The following is a 19,392-nucleotide window of genomic DNA, read 5'->3' on the forward strand; positions in this document are numbered from 1 at the left end:
CCAAATATGTGAGGCTGATACATAAATGTGGCTATTTATTTTATGAGGACTACAAAATACATCTGCTACACAACAACAGAAATAATACTATTCAAGGGCTTACTGCAATATCATATTTAATCTTTATATAGGCTCAATGACAGACAGACGTTTCCCTGATAGAATGTCATATAAAAGTTTTTATTGTAGGCTTCCTAACAGACAAGAATAGGCAAGAAACAAATAAAATTGGCTGAAGTTAATGTTTTGAATAAACTCTTCTTCAGAACTGACTACAAAGTAAGCATTGTCTAAAACAATATCTGTTTCCCCTTTGTTTTGGGTAAAAGTACTTTCTTATGGGATTGCAGGTATGAAAAAATTAGTATATAGCAAAACTATAATAAAGTTTGCATGAGTTTCTATTTACCTCTTTATAGGCTTCTGTTTATCTGTAATATGTTATATTTACAAAGGATTTTTTATTTGTATTTATACTTTCACAATTATTTTCTTATAGATGAGTTTTGTGCCCATGAAAAAACTTTACATTTGCCATCCACAGTGGCAATGCAAAGTTATATGTGGGCATAAGGAAGGATCATGGGATAATATATATTAGGAAGCCGTTTAAGATCTGGTTTTTCACTCATGAGTCCACAGCTGGCCAATTTCAAAGGTTATGCTTTTCAAAGGATGGATTTGGTAAGCATTTAGTCTTTTTTGTTTTATTTAGACGGAGTCTCGCTCTGTCGCCAGGCTAGAGTGCAGTGGTGCAATCTTGGCTCACTGCAACCTCTGCCTCCCAGGTTCAAGCGATTCTCCTGTCTCAGCCTCCCAAGTAGCTGGGACTACAGGCACGTGCCACCATGCCCAGCTAATTTTTGTATTTTTAGTAAAGACGGGATTTCACCATGTTGGTTGGCCAGGATGGTCTCAATCTCCTGACCTCATGATCCGCCTGCCTTGGCCTCCCAAAGTGCTGGGATTAGAGGCTTGAGCCACCATGCCTGGCCAACGTTTAGAATTAAAAATGACTTTCAGTTATATTGGATTTCTTCTTGTATCAAAATAGGACATAAGAAGATTATGATTTCTCTGAGTTGGCAGGGCAGAAATAGAACTAAACTCAGAATTTAGATGAGCAGCTTTATTTTGTATATGAGTCTTCAGAATGACCTAAAATATACCTAAGTTGTTTTTTGTTTGTTTGTTTATTTATTTATTTAGAGATGGGGTCTCACTCTGTCACCCAGGCTGGAGTGCAGTGATACAGTTCCCTGTAACTTTGAACTCCTGGGTGAAAATGATCTTCCTGCCTTCGCATCTCAAGTAGCTAGGACTACAGATGCATTATTATTATTATTATTGTTATTATTTTTAGAGATAGGATCTCGCTATGTTGTCCAGGCTGGTCTCCAATTCCTAGCTTCAAGCAGTCTTTCCACCTTGGCTTCCCAAAGTGCTGGGATGATAGGTATGAGCCACCGTGTCTAGCCTTATACCCGGGTTTTAAAAGGAATTTTTGGACATAATACCTGAAAGGATTCTCTTGGGTTAGTCTGTGCTGAAGGGCACTTAGCTATTACACACAACTAAGAATTCCTTAGATTTAATATATTTAACGGAGACAGCTGCTAGCTTTTATAGGAAACCTTTGGGCTCCAAAAAGCTCTTAGGAAGTACATAGACAGATACCATTTGCTTTCTTTCTTTTTTTTTTTTTTGTTTTTGAGACAGAGTCGCACGCTATCAAGTACAGTGGCACGATCTCGGCTCGCTGCAACCTCCACCTCTGGGGTCAAGTGATTCTCCTGCCTCAGCCTCCGAAGTAGCTGGGATTATAGACACCTACCACCATGCCCGGCTAATTTTTGTATTTTTAATAGAGGCGAGGTTTCACCATGTTGCCCAGGCTGGTCTCAAACTCCTGACATCAAATGATCCACCTCAGCCTCCCAAAGTGCTGGGATTACAGGTGTGAACCACCATGCCCAGCCTGCTTTCTTTTATAGAACTGGAGAATAAAATGTTTTCCTATACAGATGTTCTGGTACTCATGATAAATATCCAACATTTGATAGGAAACAGAATTTCATATAAAGCTGATTTATTTGGGATTCTGCATCTTTTTTTATAGTCCATATTACATTTAAAAAAGTAAAATTCCAGTGCTTTCATCCACATAATTGAACTCTTACAAATGTGGTTAATTTATACAATAGTGAACCATTTCAAAATATATTTAATTTTTATTTTATGTCATTGAAATCTGATTTAGAAATCATATATTTATATTTGAATCAAATTAGGAAACCATAATCTATAATATTATTACTTTTTTTTAAAGGAGCTCAGTGTTCGCATTAAAAAATTACCCTATGATTTATCTTTGCTTTCTGTTGAGGGTATTTGCATCACAGATATTTTTGAAGATTATTGGGGAAGATTTAGAAGATATATAACTTACCTGTTACGGTTTTAGGCATTTGTGTCAAAAATATATAAAGGATTCCTATATCTAGTGATCTCATAATGGGATTACCATTAATAAAAAGAATTTGAAACCTGTAAAAAGATTGATAGAACTATAATAGATTTTGTAAATGTTGATTTAAAAATTATTTCTAATGTGTTCCTTTCAGAAGAAATATTAAAAGCTTTAAATTAAAAGATGAAAAGATTAAGACTGATGATTGTTTTGTTTCATTGTTTTGAGAAAAGGTGTTTGGATGGACTGGTGAACTAGGACCTGGAATTTACTGGTTAATTCCTTCCACAACTGGCTGTAGGCTGAGGAAAAAAATAAAACCAGTAACAGATGAAGCCCAACTTGTATACAGAGATGAAACAGGGAAATTATTCCTTACAAAGGAATTTAAGTAAGTTTTGTTTATTAATGTTAGAATTATAACATCTAGGCTGGATAGATATTAATAGCCTGTGTTACTCCCTTTCCTTTGGCCAGCTCCCACCCCTGTCCTCAGATTCTAATTCACCAATTCAACTCTTGTGACAAGCTGTATGAACTTGGAGGATGTTCTGCTGAGTTAAATAAGCCAGGCACAGAAGGATAAATACTGTATGATCTCACTTATATGTGGGAACTTTATTATTACTATTTTTAATAGAGACAGAGTTTTGCTCTGTTACCCAGGTTGGAGTACACTGGCACAATCATAGCTCACTGTAGCCTCAGACTCTGGGGCTCAGGTGATCCTCCCACCTCAGCCTCCTGAGTAGCAGTAGCTGGGATTACAGGTGCTTGCCAGCATACCTGGCTAATTTTTTTTTAAAGAGATGGGAGTCTTGCTATTATGTTGCCCGGGGGGGGTCTCAAACTCCTGGCCTCAAGCAAGCATCCTGCCTCAGCCTTTCAAAGTGCTGATATTGTAGGTGTGAGCCACCACACCCAGCCTTATATGTGTGATCTTACAAAGTCAAACCCATAGAAACAGAATAGAAGAATGGTTATAGCAGCTGGGAGTGGTGGGGGGGGTGGGGACAGGTTGGTAAAAGGATACAAAATTTCAGTTTGATAAGAGGAATAAGTTCAGGAGATCTGCTGACAATATGGTGATTGTGGTTATATATTGTATCCTTGACAATTGCTAAGAGAATAGATATTAAATGTTCCCACTAGAAAAAAGGATGATAAATATGTGAGATAATGGATATGTTAATTAGCTTGATTTAGTCATTCCACAATGTATACATATATCAAAAAATCACATTGTACACCATAAATACATATATCAAAACAAAACAACTCATTCTCTAAGCATCTGAAAATGTTCTTCTATTTGTAGATCTGGGATTGTCATTTACTTCTGGGTTCCACACATTTGGCAAGTCAACTTCAGTCAGACATCTACCAATTTCTCCCTATAGGTAGAGAGGAAGAAGAAAGTAGATTGGAGAAAGGAAAAAAGAAGGGAACTAATACTATTCATTGAGTTCTTACTATGCATTGAGATACTGCAGTTGCTCTAGAAGCTTTTTTATCTCATGTAATACTGAGCCAAAACTATATTTGGATACATTAACTTTAGTTTAAAGAAATTGTGTAACATTCCTTTTGAATGTTATCCTCATAGAACCCTTCTTCAGTGTAGTTGCCTTAGTGACAAGAAATAACTAGCTATTTTTATAATTTTAGGTCTACCTTATCAGATATATTTGAAGTAATTGATTTAGATGGAAATGGTCTTCTTAGCCTTGAAGAATATAATTTTTTTGAATTAAGAACAAGTGGTGAGAAATGTGATGAAGATGCTTGGGCTGTCTGCAGAGGTAAGCACTTTTCTTAACAGATGTATAAAAAAATTTATATATAGCACATTTTCATCTCTAAGAAATAAGAAGTCAAACTTCTCCATGAAATATTATTATAGCATTTAGGACAGTTTGAAAATAGTAGCATTGTTTGTAAATGCTAACATTTATTTTTCTTAAATTGGTAGTTGGTATAATACTCAAGTTAAAAGAAAGTGTGAATTACTTAATCATAATTTCAGTTTTGAGTCTCTACTCTTTGGGGTTTAGAAGACAAAAAACTTGCCCTTGCGCTTGATGCCACTGGGCCTGAGTGGTCAAGAGTCACAAACTGTGACCAGGAGAGGGCAGCAAAAAGCCTAAAAGCTAGAGTTTTACTTACAAATTAAAGTTTCCAGGAAGTTGTTTATATTATACATGTTAAAAATTCTTAAATGCTTTTCGTATTTGAGTTGAATTTAAAAAGTCCATCTACGGAAATATTGAAGCCAAAATGCCAAGGTGGACAAAGAAAATCACTGAGAATGAGGCGAAGTCAGTTATCACTTAGAAGGAGTCTGAGAAGACGTGCTTGCATATTTAAGCCAAAGACTGCAAGGTCAGAGGGAAAGCCAAAAAACCATAGCCAACTATAGATCACAGAACAAGAGGTATGAGGAGACCAGAATGCAGTCAGGAGAGATTAACTCATGTATGCTTTCACTGGGATAGTAATGTGTGGATCTTAAAATGGTCTAAGCTTGGCAAAGTGAGCCAGGTTGGGAGTCTGTTTACCTAGACAGCAAGTAGGGTAGAAGTATATTATTTATATAAAGGAATCTTTCAGTATTTCTCTTTTAGCTGAAAGTTAATATAATAACAATACATGTATATTGATTTAAAATATTAAACTTTGATTAATAAAATTCTTAATATACATAAGAGTATTATCTATAGGAAGATGTAATTATCTTGTAACTTTAATAATATAATCTTTTAATGGCACTAGAGAACATTCTATAAGAGTGAATTTGTGGCTTCTGATGGTAAAGTTGGTGATAAGTAAAATTCTAATTTAAAAATTTAGTTAAATTGGCAGAGTTGACGGTTAACATTTTTTGAGAGCTTACCATCTACCATGTACCAGCTGCTGCTGTATGCACTTCTACACGCCAGCTCTATAAAGTAGTACTTTATTATTCTCACCTTATAAATCAGGAAATAGAATTAGAGGTTAAGTAACTTGACCAAGGCTACACAGCAAGAAAGTTTCACAAATAGTCAGGCTCCAGAACTTTGAACTCCATGCTATCGAAAAGTCTCCAAGGGTTATTGACTTAGAAAATGATTTGGAGGAATGTTTACTTTACAAACAATAATACTGCAAAGAAATGAGAGCTTTTAAAGTTTTAATGTTTCCCCTGAATAATAAGAAAATGTACTGTTTATCTGTAAGATTATTTTAATAAACTTTTTTTACACTTAAAGATGCTTTTATTTTACTTTGTTTATTAATAAACTTTATTTTTAGAGCAATTTTAGGTTTACAGAAAAACATAGGCTGGGTGCTGTGTCTCATGCTTATAATCCTAGCACCCTGGTAGGCTAAGGTGGGAGGATTACTTGAGGCCAGGATTTCAAGACCAGCCTAGACAACAGAACAAATTGTCTCTTAAAAAAAAACAAAAAACACTGGCCTGTAATCCCAGGATTTTTTGAGTCTGGGGTGGGTGGATCACTTGAGGTCAGTAGTTCAAGACCAGCTTGGCCAACATGGTGAAACCCCACCTGTATTAAAAATACAAAAATTATCCAAGTGTGGTGGCAGGTACCTGTAATCCCAGCTACTTGGGAGGCTGAGGCAGGAGAATCACTTGAGCTTGGGAGGTGGAGGTTGTAGTGAGCCAATACCATGCCACTGCACTCCAGCCTGGGTGACAGAGTGAGACTCTGTCTCAAAAAGAAAAAAGAAAAGAAATATATCCATATGTTCCTCCTCACCCTCACCCACAAGTTTTCCCTATTATTCATATCTTGCATTTGTATGGTACCTTTGTTACAATTGATGAGTGAATATTGATACATAATCATTAACTAAAGTTCATAGTTTACATTAAGTTCACACTTTTTGTTCATTTAAGATAGAGTTGCTCTGTTAGCCAGGATGGAGTGCAGTGGTACGATCTCGACTCACTGCAACCCCTGCCTCCGGGCTCAAGTGATCCTCTCACCTTAGCCTCCTGAGTAGCTAGGACTACAGGTGTGGGCCACCACACCCGGCTAATTTTTGTATTTTTTTGTTGAGATGAGTTTCACCATGTTGCCCAGGCTGGTCTCAAACCCCTGGAGGGTTCACTCTTGTCTTGTACAGGTCTATGGATTTTGACAAATATATAACGTCATGTATCCACCATTACAATATCATACACAAAGGACTATCCTTTCTCCATTGAATTGCCTTTGCTCCTTTGTCAAATATCAGTTGAATATATTTGTGTCAGTCTATTTCTGGGCTCTCTATTCTGTTCCATTGATGTATTCATCATTCTTCACCATTACCACACTATCTTGATTATTGTAGCTTTATAGTAAGTCTTGGAGTCAAGTGTTAATAAATCTTTAAAAAATTAATGAGGATTGAGAATTTTAAGTTTTAAAAGGTAGATTAGTTCTTGATAGTCTCTATAGTACAGTATCTAGATACCTTTTTTAATGTATTTGTATTATATATCAAATAATTTTTTTCATCTTGCTTTTCTACATAGTAGCTCTAACCTCGATTTTTGTGGTTACTGTTTCTCTTCACGATTGAATTTAATCTGCATTTATTTTTTTCCCCTTGAAAAACATGAATAACTTTCAACTCTAAACTTTTTTTTTTTTTTGAGACAGAGTCTTGCTCTGTCATCTAGGCTGTAGTATAGTGGCACAGTCTCGGCTTACTGCAACCTCTTGCCTTCCGGGCTCAAGTGATTCTCTGCCTTAGCCTCCCGAGTAGCTGGGACTACAGGTGTGTGCCAGCACGCTGGGCTAATTTAATTTTTTGTATTTTTAGTAGAGACGGGGTTTTGCCATGTTGGCCAGGCTGGTCTCGAACTCCTGAGCTCAGGCGATCCGCCTGCCTCGGCCTCCCAAAGTGCTGGAATTATAGGCATGAGTCACTGCGCCCGGCTTCTAAATGTTTTAAGCTATTAAATCAGTCAGCCAGTTTTAGACAGTTATGTCTCTGCTGCTTTTCTCACAATAATGCATACAAAAGAGATGCTATCTTAAATAAGAGTACCCATTTCCCTTGGATATATTATAGATGAGAGATGGGAAATAAAATCTTCCCTGTTGTAGGATAGCTAATAAAATATCCATAATAAATAACTACTTATTATCCATCTTATAGACAAATTCAGGAATTATGCATGTCTAGATACTTCTAGGTAAATTTAGTTTTGTTCATAAATAGTGTTAAAATGGGCATAGACTTACCTGGGAAAATGTGGTTGATTCATGGATTCCAAAGTGCTCCCCATCATCTATCTGTCTTTCAAGACTCAGGGACAATTTAGCTAAAATTAGAGGAATCAGGCATATAGTAATCTCCTTAAATATGACACTATATCTTTCTTTCTGAAACTCTAGTAGTTTGGGGAGTATTATATCAAATTCATCCATTTTCTGCTGACTTTAAGTGGCAAATACATATGAAGCATTTTATATAACAATGTATGCTCTAAATAGGCAGGCAGATTGGAATTTATCCAGAAATATTACAGTTTCCTCTAATTTTAGAATATATTTGCACTATATAATTTCAGGATTTGTTGAAAAACGAAATTGTGTACTATGACGTATCTATGCTGAGTTATGTTTTGAGCCATTTTTATTCCACTTTTATACTGCTCATAGATTCATAGGCCTCTTTTAAAATAAATATCTATGAATAATAATACATCATAGACATTTTATTAAAGTTATGAATTTTTAAATTATGTAAGAAAAAACTTTTGGTTGTTTAAACAGAGAATTTTGATACAAAGAGGAATGAACTAACAAGACAAGGATTTATGGATTTGAATCTAATGGAAGCTAATGATAGAGAAGGAGACCCTTGTGACCTTTGGGTAACTCTACACTCTATGGGCTACAATAAAGCTCTGGACTTGACAGAGGTAAAGTATTCTTAAAGTTTTGCCAGTGGGTTTAGTGTACATAATATTTTACCTTGTGAACATTTTCCTGACATATAACTTTTGAATTGGGCACCCACATCTTTGAACTTTAGTATATAAATGAATCCTGGGTACAACAACATATTTCTGTTAGTTTATACAAGTTCTTGTTCTCACCTGAAATTTAGTTACTGCCAACATTAAAATAATTCAAAGACAAAAGAGTTTAAACACATAATATGCAAGAAAAAAATTGGTATAAAAAATTAAAATTGGAAAAGGCAATTTGAGTTACTGAAGTCTCATTTATATAGAGAAACGATTTGTCTTAACAGTGTAAAGGCTCTCTTAGAATAAGGAGAATGTATCTGTATTACACCTTGGATTTCTGACCTTTTATAAAGGGTACTTTTGGGGTTAATATTTGTAAAATACTTGGAACAGTGGCTGGCTCATCACTGTGTATGTATCAGCTATCATCCTCATTATTATCATTAACATGATAGGTATAGAAGTTGAATAGGACTCATAATAAATCATAGGGGTAATAAAAATTTAAAAATTAGGCCTTCCTTAAATTATATATATATATATATATATATTTCTTTCATGCAACAAATACTTATTGAACATATTTTTTTTTGTAATTTGAGACAAGGTCTTACTCTGTCACCCTAGCTGGAGTATAGTGGCACAATCATAGCTCACTGCAGTGTCGACCTCCTGGGCTCAAGTGAGCCTCCTGCCTCAGCCTTCTGAGTAGTTAGGACTACAGGTGCATGCCCCCATGCCCAGCTAATTTTTTAACTTTTTTTTTTTTTGTAGAGATGGGGATCTCACTGTTTTACCCAGGCTAATTTCTATATTTATATGTCAGATTTAAAATATAGAATTTAAGAGTTTCCGTTTCAGGCCACAAGTTAGATAACAATATATTTGTTTATACTCTTAAAATTAAAAATAGTGTTTGTCCTTTTTCTGTACTTGAATCAACTTAGGAGAGCAATACTAACTTTGACAAATTTTGTTTTAGATACATTTAGACTTTGGTTTAATTCCTAGTTTTGACATCATTCAAAACCTTCATTAACCTGTTTTCTGAGAGGTTCTCTATTGTTTCCCCACTTTTAGAAATAGGAGGTGAATAGTTACAGTAACTATTTATATCCTACTTTAGCCTAACAATCAATGACTCCCACATTTTAACCATGTGTAAAATCAGTATCTAATCTATGAACAATATTGATTGTGCTACCCATGTTGTTGCTTAATAGGGAAATTAGTTAAGAGCAATTTAACACTTTTTACTGCAGTTACTGATGTCATTTACCTTTGAAACTATAAGCAAGAAGGATTTCTGAGCTAACAATTTAATTTAAATTTTATTTATTTATTGAGTAGGTAATATATTTGTATCATTTAAATTCAAAAGGTAAAAAAAAAATACAGTATACATTGGAAAGTATCAATAGATGATGATCAGACTGCCACTCAGGAACTGAAATAAAAAGACAAAACTGAATTGATTGCTTACTATAAAGGAGAGCTATGCTGGTCAGGCACAGTCTCTCCACTAAGAGCAGAATGCTCACTTATATAGGGTTTGGGGGAGGCATGGAATTCAAGGATTGCCTGGCTTTTAGAGGCGTAAATGAGTTAATAGTATCTGCGGAAGCATGGTTACTTGGATGAGACTGTTGATTGGTTGGCACTCAGCAGTGTATTTACGCATGTGAATCCATCTCTGATTGCCTGACTTTCAAAAGTGAGGAGCTGATACTGGTTGCCTAACATAAGTGTGTTAATTGAAGTAGAGCTGTTCCTGATCAGTTGAACAGATTTAAAACCTTTTTTCTTACTAAATTTCTTTATTGTTTCTCATTAAATTCTTATTACTTATTTCTTTATTTTTCCTTATTAAATTCTCTAATTTAGGCTGTAGAATTACAGATTACACATTCACTGTATCAGCCTATGACGATCCTCTGTTAAAGAGCAATGTAACATCTTTATAAGGGCATTGCCTCTTTATCACTGTAACTGAATAGTTGCTCTTTTACTGAATTTGATAGGTAAAACTTACATGTTTAGTTTTGCCCTTTTTTTTTCTTTTCTGTTTTCCTTTTTAAAATAGAATTTCATGATACTAATTTCTTTCTAGATTCAGAACTGGGAGAATTTACTTTCTTTTTTAGAGTTTAAGCACTACATAACTTTCTATTTCCCTTTCGTATGGGTTAACAGGTAGTTGAGAGCTAAATATTGTGCTAAATTTAAGTAGCATCCCATAATCTAGGTTTTATTATTACAGTCTTCCCCATCTTCCTTATCACATATATTGTTAATAGTTTTACAATGAATAATTTACAGTTAATAGTTTTCTTGCTTGTTGTTTGCTTCCTATATTAAGTTAGTAGGATAAAGAAAATAAGTAAATAAAAGACCAAGCCCATGAAAAGAAAAAATAATAAAACTATAGGGCAACTCTTTTAGAGGTGATAAAATTTTAATTTAAAAATTTTAGAATGTACAAAAATCACTAGTATTCCTATATACCCACAATAGTCAAGTTGAGAGCCAAATCACAAAAGAACTCCCATTCACAATTGCCACAAAAAGAATAAAACACCAAGCGGCCGGGCGCGGTGGCTCAAGCCTGTAATCCCAGCACTTTGGGAGGCCGAGACGGGCGGATCACGAGGTCAGGAGATCGAGACCATCCTGGCTAACACAGTGAAACCCCGTCTCTACTAAAAAAAAAATACAAAAAACTAGCCGGGCGAGGTGGCGGGCGCCTGTAGTCCCAGCTACTCGGGAGGCTGAGGCAGGAGAATGGTGTAAACCCGGGAGGCGGAGCTTGCAGTGAGCTGAGATCCGGCCACTGCACTCCAGCCTGGGCAAAAGAGCTAGACTCTGTCTCAAAAAAAAAAAAAAAAAAAGAATAAAACACCTAGGAGTACAGTGAACAAGGGGGGCCAGCAATCTCTACAAGGAGAACTACAAACTACTGCTCAAAGAAATCAGAGATGACACAAACAAATGGACAAATGTTCGATGCTCATGGATAGGAAGAATCAATATCATTAAAATGGCCATACTGCCCAAAGCAATTTATAGATTCAATGATATTCCCATGAAACTACCATTGGCATTCTTTACAGAACTAGAAAAAACTATTTTAAAATTCATCTGGAACCAAAAAAGAGCCTGAATAGCCAAGGCAATCCTAAGCAAAAAGAACAAAGCTGGAGGCATCACACTACCTAATTTCAAACTATACTACAGGGCTACAGTAACCAAAACAGCATGGTACTGGTACAAGAACAAACATATAGATCAATGGAACAGAATAGAGCATTCAGAAATAAGACTGCACACCTACACCTGTTTGATCTTTGACAAACCTGACAAAAACAAACAATGGGGAAAGGATTCTCTGTTCAATAAATGGTGCTGAGATAACTGGCTAGACATATGCAGAAGATAGAAACTGGACCCTTTTCTTACACCATATACAAAAGTTAACTCAAGATGGATTAAAGACTGAAATGTAAAACCCAAAAGTGTAAAAACTCTGGGAGACAACCTAGGCAATACCATTCAAGACATAGCCATGGGGAAAGATTTCATGGTGAAGATGCCATAAGCAATTGCAACAAAAGCAAAAATTGATAAATGGGATCTAATTAAAGAGCTGTGCAGCAAAAGAAACTATCAACAGAGTAAATAGACAACCTACAGAATGGGAGAAAATTTTTGCAAACTATACATCTGACAAAGGTCTAATATCCAATATCTATAAAGAACTTCAACAAATTTACAAGAAAAAAAATTCCATTAAAAAGTGGGCAAATGAACAGACACTTCAAACGAAGATATACATGCAGCCAACAATCACATGAAAAAAAGTTCGACATCACTGATCATTAGAGAAATGCAAATCAAAACCACAATGAAATACCATTTCACACCAGTCCGAATGGCTATTATTAAAAAGTCAAAAAACAAAAGGTGCTGGTGAGATTATGGAGAAAAAGGAATGCTTATACACTGTTGGTGTGAGTGTACATGAGTTCAGCCATTGTGGAAGACAGTGTGGTGATTCCTCAAAGACCTAAAGACAAATACCATTCAACCCAGCAATCCTATTACTGAATATACACCTAAAGGAATGTAAATTGTTTTATAAAGACACATACACATGTATGTTCATTGCAGCACTATTCACAATAGCAAAGACATGAAATTATCCCATAGCAAAGACATGAAATTGCCCATCAGTGGAAAACAGGATAAAGAAAATGTGGTAAATATACACCATGAGATACTATGCAGCCATAAAAAAGAATGAGGTCATGTCCTTTGCAGGGACATGGATGGAGCTGGAAGCCATTATTCTTAGCAAACTAATGCAGGAACTGAAAACCAAATGTAACATGTTCTCATTTATAAGTGGGAGCTAAATGATGAGAACACATGGACACATAGAGGGGAACAACACAAACTAGGGCCTATCAGAGGGTGAAGAGTACGAGGAGGGAGAGGATCAGGTAAAATAACGAATGGGTACTAGGCTTAATACCTGGGTGATGAAATAATCTGTACAACAAACTCCTATGACACATGTTTACTGTGTAACAAATCTGCACATGTACTCCTGAACTTAAAAGTGTAAAAAAAAAAAAAAGAAAAAAATTAGAGAATATGTTTTAACATGGACCTTTTAAGATGTTTTACTTTCAGTGAATATTCAAATATTGATCCTCTTTGCTTGAATAAAACTGATAGCCATGACTTAAAAAATAGCAGAATATTACCAGAATTTACTAGTACTGAACAAATAAATTAAACCTTTAAAAATGTCATACTCATAATTATTGTAAATAATCTTTAAAAATTTTTACAGAGGTGATGTGTATGAAAAATAAACCCAGGTCTTCGTTTTAGTGCAATGATTTTTCATTCTACTATTTCTCTTAAAAAGGCAAATTTATTATTGCCAAAGGTTGAAGTGATTAAAATATTTTTAAAAACAAAAATTTCTGTTTATGGTCTACTAAAATTAACTTCAGACTTCTTTCTTTTATTTCCTTAAAAGATGACCACCAATTTGTGAATTTATTCAGTTATTCAACAAATACTTATTGAATACCTACTATGTGATAACTGCAGGAAAGAGGCACTGAGGATACAAAGATGAATAAAATAGTCAAAGGTCCTGCCCTTATGAAATTTATATTACACGAAGGAGAATGAGTACTTAATTAAAATTATATTGGCCAGGCGCAGTGGCTCACGCCTGTAATCCCAGCACTTTGGGAGGCCGAGGCAGGTGGATCACCTGAGGTCAGGAGTTCAAGACCAGCCTGGCCAACATGGTGAAACCTTGTCTCTACTAAAAATACAAAAATTAGCTGGATGTGGTGGCGGCACCTGTAATCTCAGCTACTCGGGAGGCTGAGGCAGGAGAATCACTTGAACCCGGGAGGCAGAAGTTGCAGTGAGCCAGGACCACACCACTGCACTGCAGCCTGGGCGACAAGAACAAAACTCCATCTCAAAAAAAAAAAAAATATTTCAAAGGTGTTCTGAAACAACTCAAAGGCTGAAGTAGAGAACAGAAAACAGTGGGGGAGTGAGGGAGACTGAGGTGGCCAGAGCAGATCCCTCTGCAGAGGTGGCACTTAAGCTTTAACCTGAAGCGGGAGGACAAGGTACCCATGTGAAAATGCATGAGGATAATCTTCCAAGTGGAGAGAACACTATGTATGAAGGGCTTCATTTGCTCTAGGATCTGTAAGATCAGGATAGCTGATGCATAGAGACACAGGAGACCAGGTTGGATGGAGAGGCAAAGGCTCTTTACCACATTGGCTTTTTACCACATTATAGGCTGTGGTAAAAAGACTAAGGTAGATATTAGAAAAATTTCATTCCGAATGCAGAAAATATTTTTAGGTCTCATATTTTAAAGGTGTTTTTAGATTAAACATTTAGTCAGTGCTCTGTGTCCATGCAATAAGCTTCTATTGTAAATGTAATAATTTCTTTAGAACCCTTTGATGAATTCTTTCTGTAGCCCTCACCTTAGAAAAGATAATTAAATAACATGGTATTTGTTAGCATTGAACCAAATGGAGAGATGGTATTATGGCTTAAAGAAGGGACTGTATTACTGATTTGCTAGAGGTTATTCTTTTCTCTTCTATGAACATTATCAGTTAATATGCTATTAAAAAGTCAGAATTTCATGCTTGCTTATTACTCAATTCATAGTACTAAAATTTTCCTCTAAAAGTATATTAGAAGGACAAGCTGGAAGGTGTAGCATATCTTCTTATATGGTAACATATTAATAATTTATTTAAAATTCTGTCAAAAGGCTAAAACAAGATTTTTTTTTTTCCTATCAGGCATGTCCATTTGTCATTGATATCTATGCAGAAAAATGCAAGCCAAAAATTAAAGCTGTCCATATGGAGGCATGCAGTGGACAACTTGAGAAGGCCATTTGTAAATCTGTTCTTAGCAACGGTGATGCCAAAGTAATGGATGGCTATGAAAATATAATCGTGCATACTTACAGTTGTGACACCTGGATAACGTCAGTTATTGAAAACAAGGTATCAATTATGAGGTAGTTTTCCTCATTTTGCTATAAAGCTTACTAATATATTTCATCTTATTCCTTACTCTATTCCTACGTGGTAATTAAGTATCCCATCACATTTATAATGTTTATAATGTATAATTATTTTTTCTCCCCAGGTTTCTAACTCAAACTGGGAGTGATAATTTTTATATGGTTTTTAAAGGTTTCTAATTTTTTTCTCTTAAAATATTAGGAAAATTAAACATTTGGATATCAATGCGAATAGAGCACAATCTGGATACAAAGTATTTTATTTAGTTTGTTTCTAAACATTTTTACATATACATCGCTATTTAAATAATAGATATCATGTTTTAAAGAAATATTATAAACAAAGAAAAAAATTTCAACCCAGCTTTTTACACTAACATTGCAGAGATCCTATAGATTATCATTATTTAATCTAACTAAATGTATTCTATTGTCCAAGACCTACTTTCATCAAGCTGATTATTTCTACCTTTGGCTGTCTTCCCTGCTATTAATACTATTGATATTACAGGTCAAGAGAATAAGAGCATAAATTCTTAGTCAGAAATATCCAGTTCTCTAGAAATTATAAATTTTCACGAAACTTTATATAAGATGGCTAGGTGCTCAGTACTGTTGACTTATTTCTTTTAGGTCCTAGGTGAGCCATATTTTTATGCCTGCCATAAATTTCTTAAAATACTTAAAATTTGGCGGCATTTTTAGTCAACCTGAGAATATATTATGTAACTATTTTAGTCACAGTAGGAGCCACCAGAAAATGTAAAACTTGATCTCTGTGTTCAAGGAGTTTATGCCCTATAATTGGAAAGACAAAATTAATACTCTCTAAAGACATCAGAGAATAATTAAACGTTACATAATGTAATACTGTTTGTGTGTGTGATAGGAGTTTCATTCTGTTTCTCTTGTAGTTGTTAATTTGAACCAGAGAAGTTGGGGAAGCATTTGTTATGAGGGGGAAGGGAACTGTGACATGGGATTCGAGCATTGAAGGAGACTAGGATTTAGATATGCAGACAGATAGCCTTTAGAAGCAGGGGAAACAGTGTAAGGAGAAATAAGGGGAAGGGTATATATGAAGTATGAAGGAAAGAGTGAGAATATCTGCTTTGCAGAAATGGACAGCTTTATGTGAAGGAGGATTAGGAGGTAAATAACATACAGAATGGATCTAAATTATATATGTTATCTTGAAAACGAGATAGAGGAGTTTAGACTTGATTAACTAAGCTTGGGTCCCTACCTAGTAGATTACAGTTTTCAAATGGACCAATCATGCCTCAGAGGGTGATTCCCAAAATCCATCATGGTTCCCTTTCTGCCCTCTATATTTTATTAGGGTTAAAAAGGTGAAGGGAGTCACTACCTTACCCCAACTCCTCTGTTCTGCTATCAACTATTAGTTCTCAATTCTCTGCCTCTGTTTTCCTCAAGGAAAATTCAACTCTCTTCACCAAAATGTGATAATAACATTTTAGACCTTATCGTGTGTCAGGGATTTACATATATTAGAGCATTTACTTCTCACAACAACCCTATGAGATAAGTGCTATTCTCATTTTACAAACAGGAAACTGAAGCACAGAGCAGTTAAATAACTGGCAAATGATTACACAGCTAAGTAGTAGAAGAGTTGAGAAATAAATTCAGATAGTCTAACATTATACTACCCCCTTAGTAGTCATTAGGGTATGATCGCAGATTCTTAGTAGGGGAATAGTTTGATTCCTGCATATTACCCATTTATCAGTGTCATTCTGCTGTCCCTTGTTCCCTGTCCATCCTAGAGGCCATTGTCTATTATCTCAGTTGTCACTTCTTCCATAAAGTCTTCCTTGAAACCCCAGTCTGAGCTAATGTTCATCTTCTGTGTTTCTATAGATCCTTCTAAATACCTCTATTACAAGACTCAGCACTGTTCTGTAATTGTCATTTTATTTGTCTGTCTCCCCTAGAGTGTGAGCTAGGAGTCAGTAATTCTATCTTTTATCTCAGTGCACCTAGACTCTAAAACAGTGCCCGATACAAAATTGATAATAAATATATTTATATATTGTGAATGAAGGAGTAAAAAGATGTTTTGACACATTAGTTGGAAGGTAGTATTAAAATGAATGGCAGTTGAAAAAACTAGAGATAATAAAACAAACAGACTATTGCTATCCTAAGTCAAGGATGAAACAATATGACCCTAGTATCCATAATACCCTGGGAATGAAGATTAAAAGGTGAGTAAATTTAAGTCACATTTAAAAGAAAAAGTTTATATAAATGGTGACAAATTGGAAAGAAATGAGAAAAAGTAACAGAAACAAAGTTGAAAGAAGCAGCCAAATTGTATAAATTTGTAGTGCACTATATGATGTTAAAACAGAATTTCAGTGTTTATTCTGAGGCTTATATTTGTCTGTAATTAAAGAAAGGACTAGCAACTTATGAAACCTTTTTTTTTTATAGTCAGATGAGAAAGTGATTATTCACATCAACAATGAGCTAAGTAAAAACTGCGTAAACAACAGAGGACTCAACATATTTGCGGTAGAAGTGGGACCCAAATCTACAATGGTAATGTATTATTTTCTAATTAAAGCCTTTTGTTTTATGTCTTTGAAAAAAATTTGCTATTAATGCTATGAGTAAACATGTAGATATAAAATGGAGTGGAAAATTATTTTAAGTATGATATTTGTATCAGTATCATTCTATACTCAGAGACAGGAGACTTTGGTTCTAATCCAGTTCTGTCACTGTTTGTTTGAGTGACTATGGGAAGTTCATTCACTTCTATGTTCCAGTCTCTTTAAATGTAAAATTAAGGTAATATTACTAGGCTGGACGCAGTGGCTCACGCCTGTAATCCCAGCACTTTGGGAGGCCGAGGCGGGTGGATCACCTGAGGTCAGGAGTTCGTGACCAGCCTGGCCAACATGGTGAAACCCCGTCTCTACAAAAATACAAAAATTAGCCAGGCATGGTGGCAGACGCCTGTAATCCCAGCTACTCAGGAGGCTGAGGCAGGAGAATCGCTTGAACCTGGGAGGTGGAGGTTGCAGTGAGCCGAGATCACGCCATTGCACTCCAGCCTGGGCGACAAGGGTAAGACTCCGTCTCAAAAAAAAAAAAAAGATAATATGACTAGTTTTCTGTACTTCACAAAGTTAATGTAAAGATAAAAATAAAATGATGTATATGAAAGTAGTTTTTTACATTATATAGAAATGTAAAGTATTAATAGTAATAAGAATTTTGATAACCCAAAATGCTTTTTATCTGCATTATTAAGATTTTCTAAAGTATCCTGAGAAGGAAAATGCCTCGAGTTTTAGATAAGTAAGTAAGTCAAGAGCTAGAAAACAGCTATAGTTCTGGTGTTAGCAGAGCTCTGCGTTTCTGATTTAGCCAGGAGTTCAAAGGCAGGGACAGATCAATAGAGCTACCTACTGGGCAAGTGAAGGGAGAAAGGAAAAAGCTTCCTATTCTTACCCTTTCTATCTCCATACTGTCCATAAAATCCTAAAATATTCCAGAATGGGATAAAGAGATCATCTTTTCTGTTTCTCCAATTAAGATTTTAGAAAATGCTCTAGACTTAGCAAGGAAAGGATATTTTCTCCTCTTTCTACCACTCTACCCACATTCACACACGCCAACTGACAGCTACTATATTAGGGTAGAATTTAGACTGGATTATCCTGTTAGACCTCAGATCATAGATTGCTAGTCTCTGCTAAGGACAAATATTGTAGAATTTTATCTGTACAGGGATATTCTTATACAAGGCCTAGAAATGTTGTCCTATTTAAAAATTAGCCAAAAATAACAATATATAAAAAGAGAGTAAAAGCTTTCTATTTTTATATGCAGGTTTGTCAACATGTAATGCCTCTGAATGAACGACAAGAATGGATATATTATTGTATATATTCTCTTATTTCTTAAATAATTATACTTAGAACTTACCAAACTAAGAATTATTTCAGATTTAATCTGTTATTTATTAAACAACTAAATGCTACTTAATTTAACTGATGTACCTAAATAATAATCTATTCAATTTATATGCATTTTCATTTTACGTCAATGCTGTGTACCTTATTAAAATATACATAATGCTTTCATTGTGTAGTGTTCTTATTTAGTAGGAAATCTAAGCACATTTTATTTTTGAATAGTTAAGTCAAAATAAAATTACAGGTAAGATTTTTTAAAGTAATATTCAACACATTAGGCAAAATCCTCTATACTTTAGGTTTTTGTACTCTTAAAAACAAAACAAAACAAAAACTGGCCAGGTGTGGTGGCTTATGCCTGTAATACCAGCACTTTATGAGGCTGAGGCAGGAGGATTAC

The 19,392-nt window shown here is 35.1% G+C and overlaps 1 protein-coding gene across 5 annotated transcripts in view; it reads left to right on the forward strand.

Moving 5' to 3' along the window:
• The window catches only part of EFCAB7 (EF-hand calcium binding domain 7), a 47,985-nt gene extending 28,825 nt beyond the window's left edge, over positions 1-19,160 (forward strand). For 3 of the 5 annotated variants that reach the window (XM_033225129.1, XM_033225131.1, XM_033225133.1), the window contains 6 exons: positions 2,704-2,861; positions 4,139-4,272; positions 8,248-8,396; positions 14,810-15,019; positions 17,500-17,607; positions 18,907-19,158. In XM_033225129.1, the coding sequence (XP_033081020.1) occupies positions 2,704-2,861; positions 4,139-4,272; positions 8,248-8,396; positions 14,810-15,019; positions 17,500-17,607; positions 18,907-18,981 (834 nt within the window). In that variant the 3' untranslated portion in view covers positions 18,982-19,158. Of the gene's footprint in view, positions 1-2,703; positions 2,862-4,138; positions 4,273-8,247; positions 8,397-14,809; positions 15,020-17,499; positions 17,608-18,906 lie in introns of all 5 variants that reach the window. The other 2 variants (XM_033225132.1, XM_033225128.1) reach the window with 1 other exon arrangement.
• Positions 19,161-19,392: the final 232 nt, after the last annotated feature.

Source organism: Trachypithecus francoisi, unplaced genomic scaffold (assembly GCF_009764315.1).
Source record: "Trachypithecus francoisi isolate TF-2019V2 unplaced genomic scaffold, Tfra_2.0 Lachesis_group12, whole genome shotgun sequence".
Lineage (NCBI taxonomy): Eukaryota > Metazoa > Chordata > Mammalia > Primates > Cercopithecidae > Trachypithecus > Trachypithecus francoisi.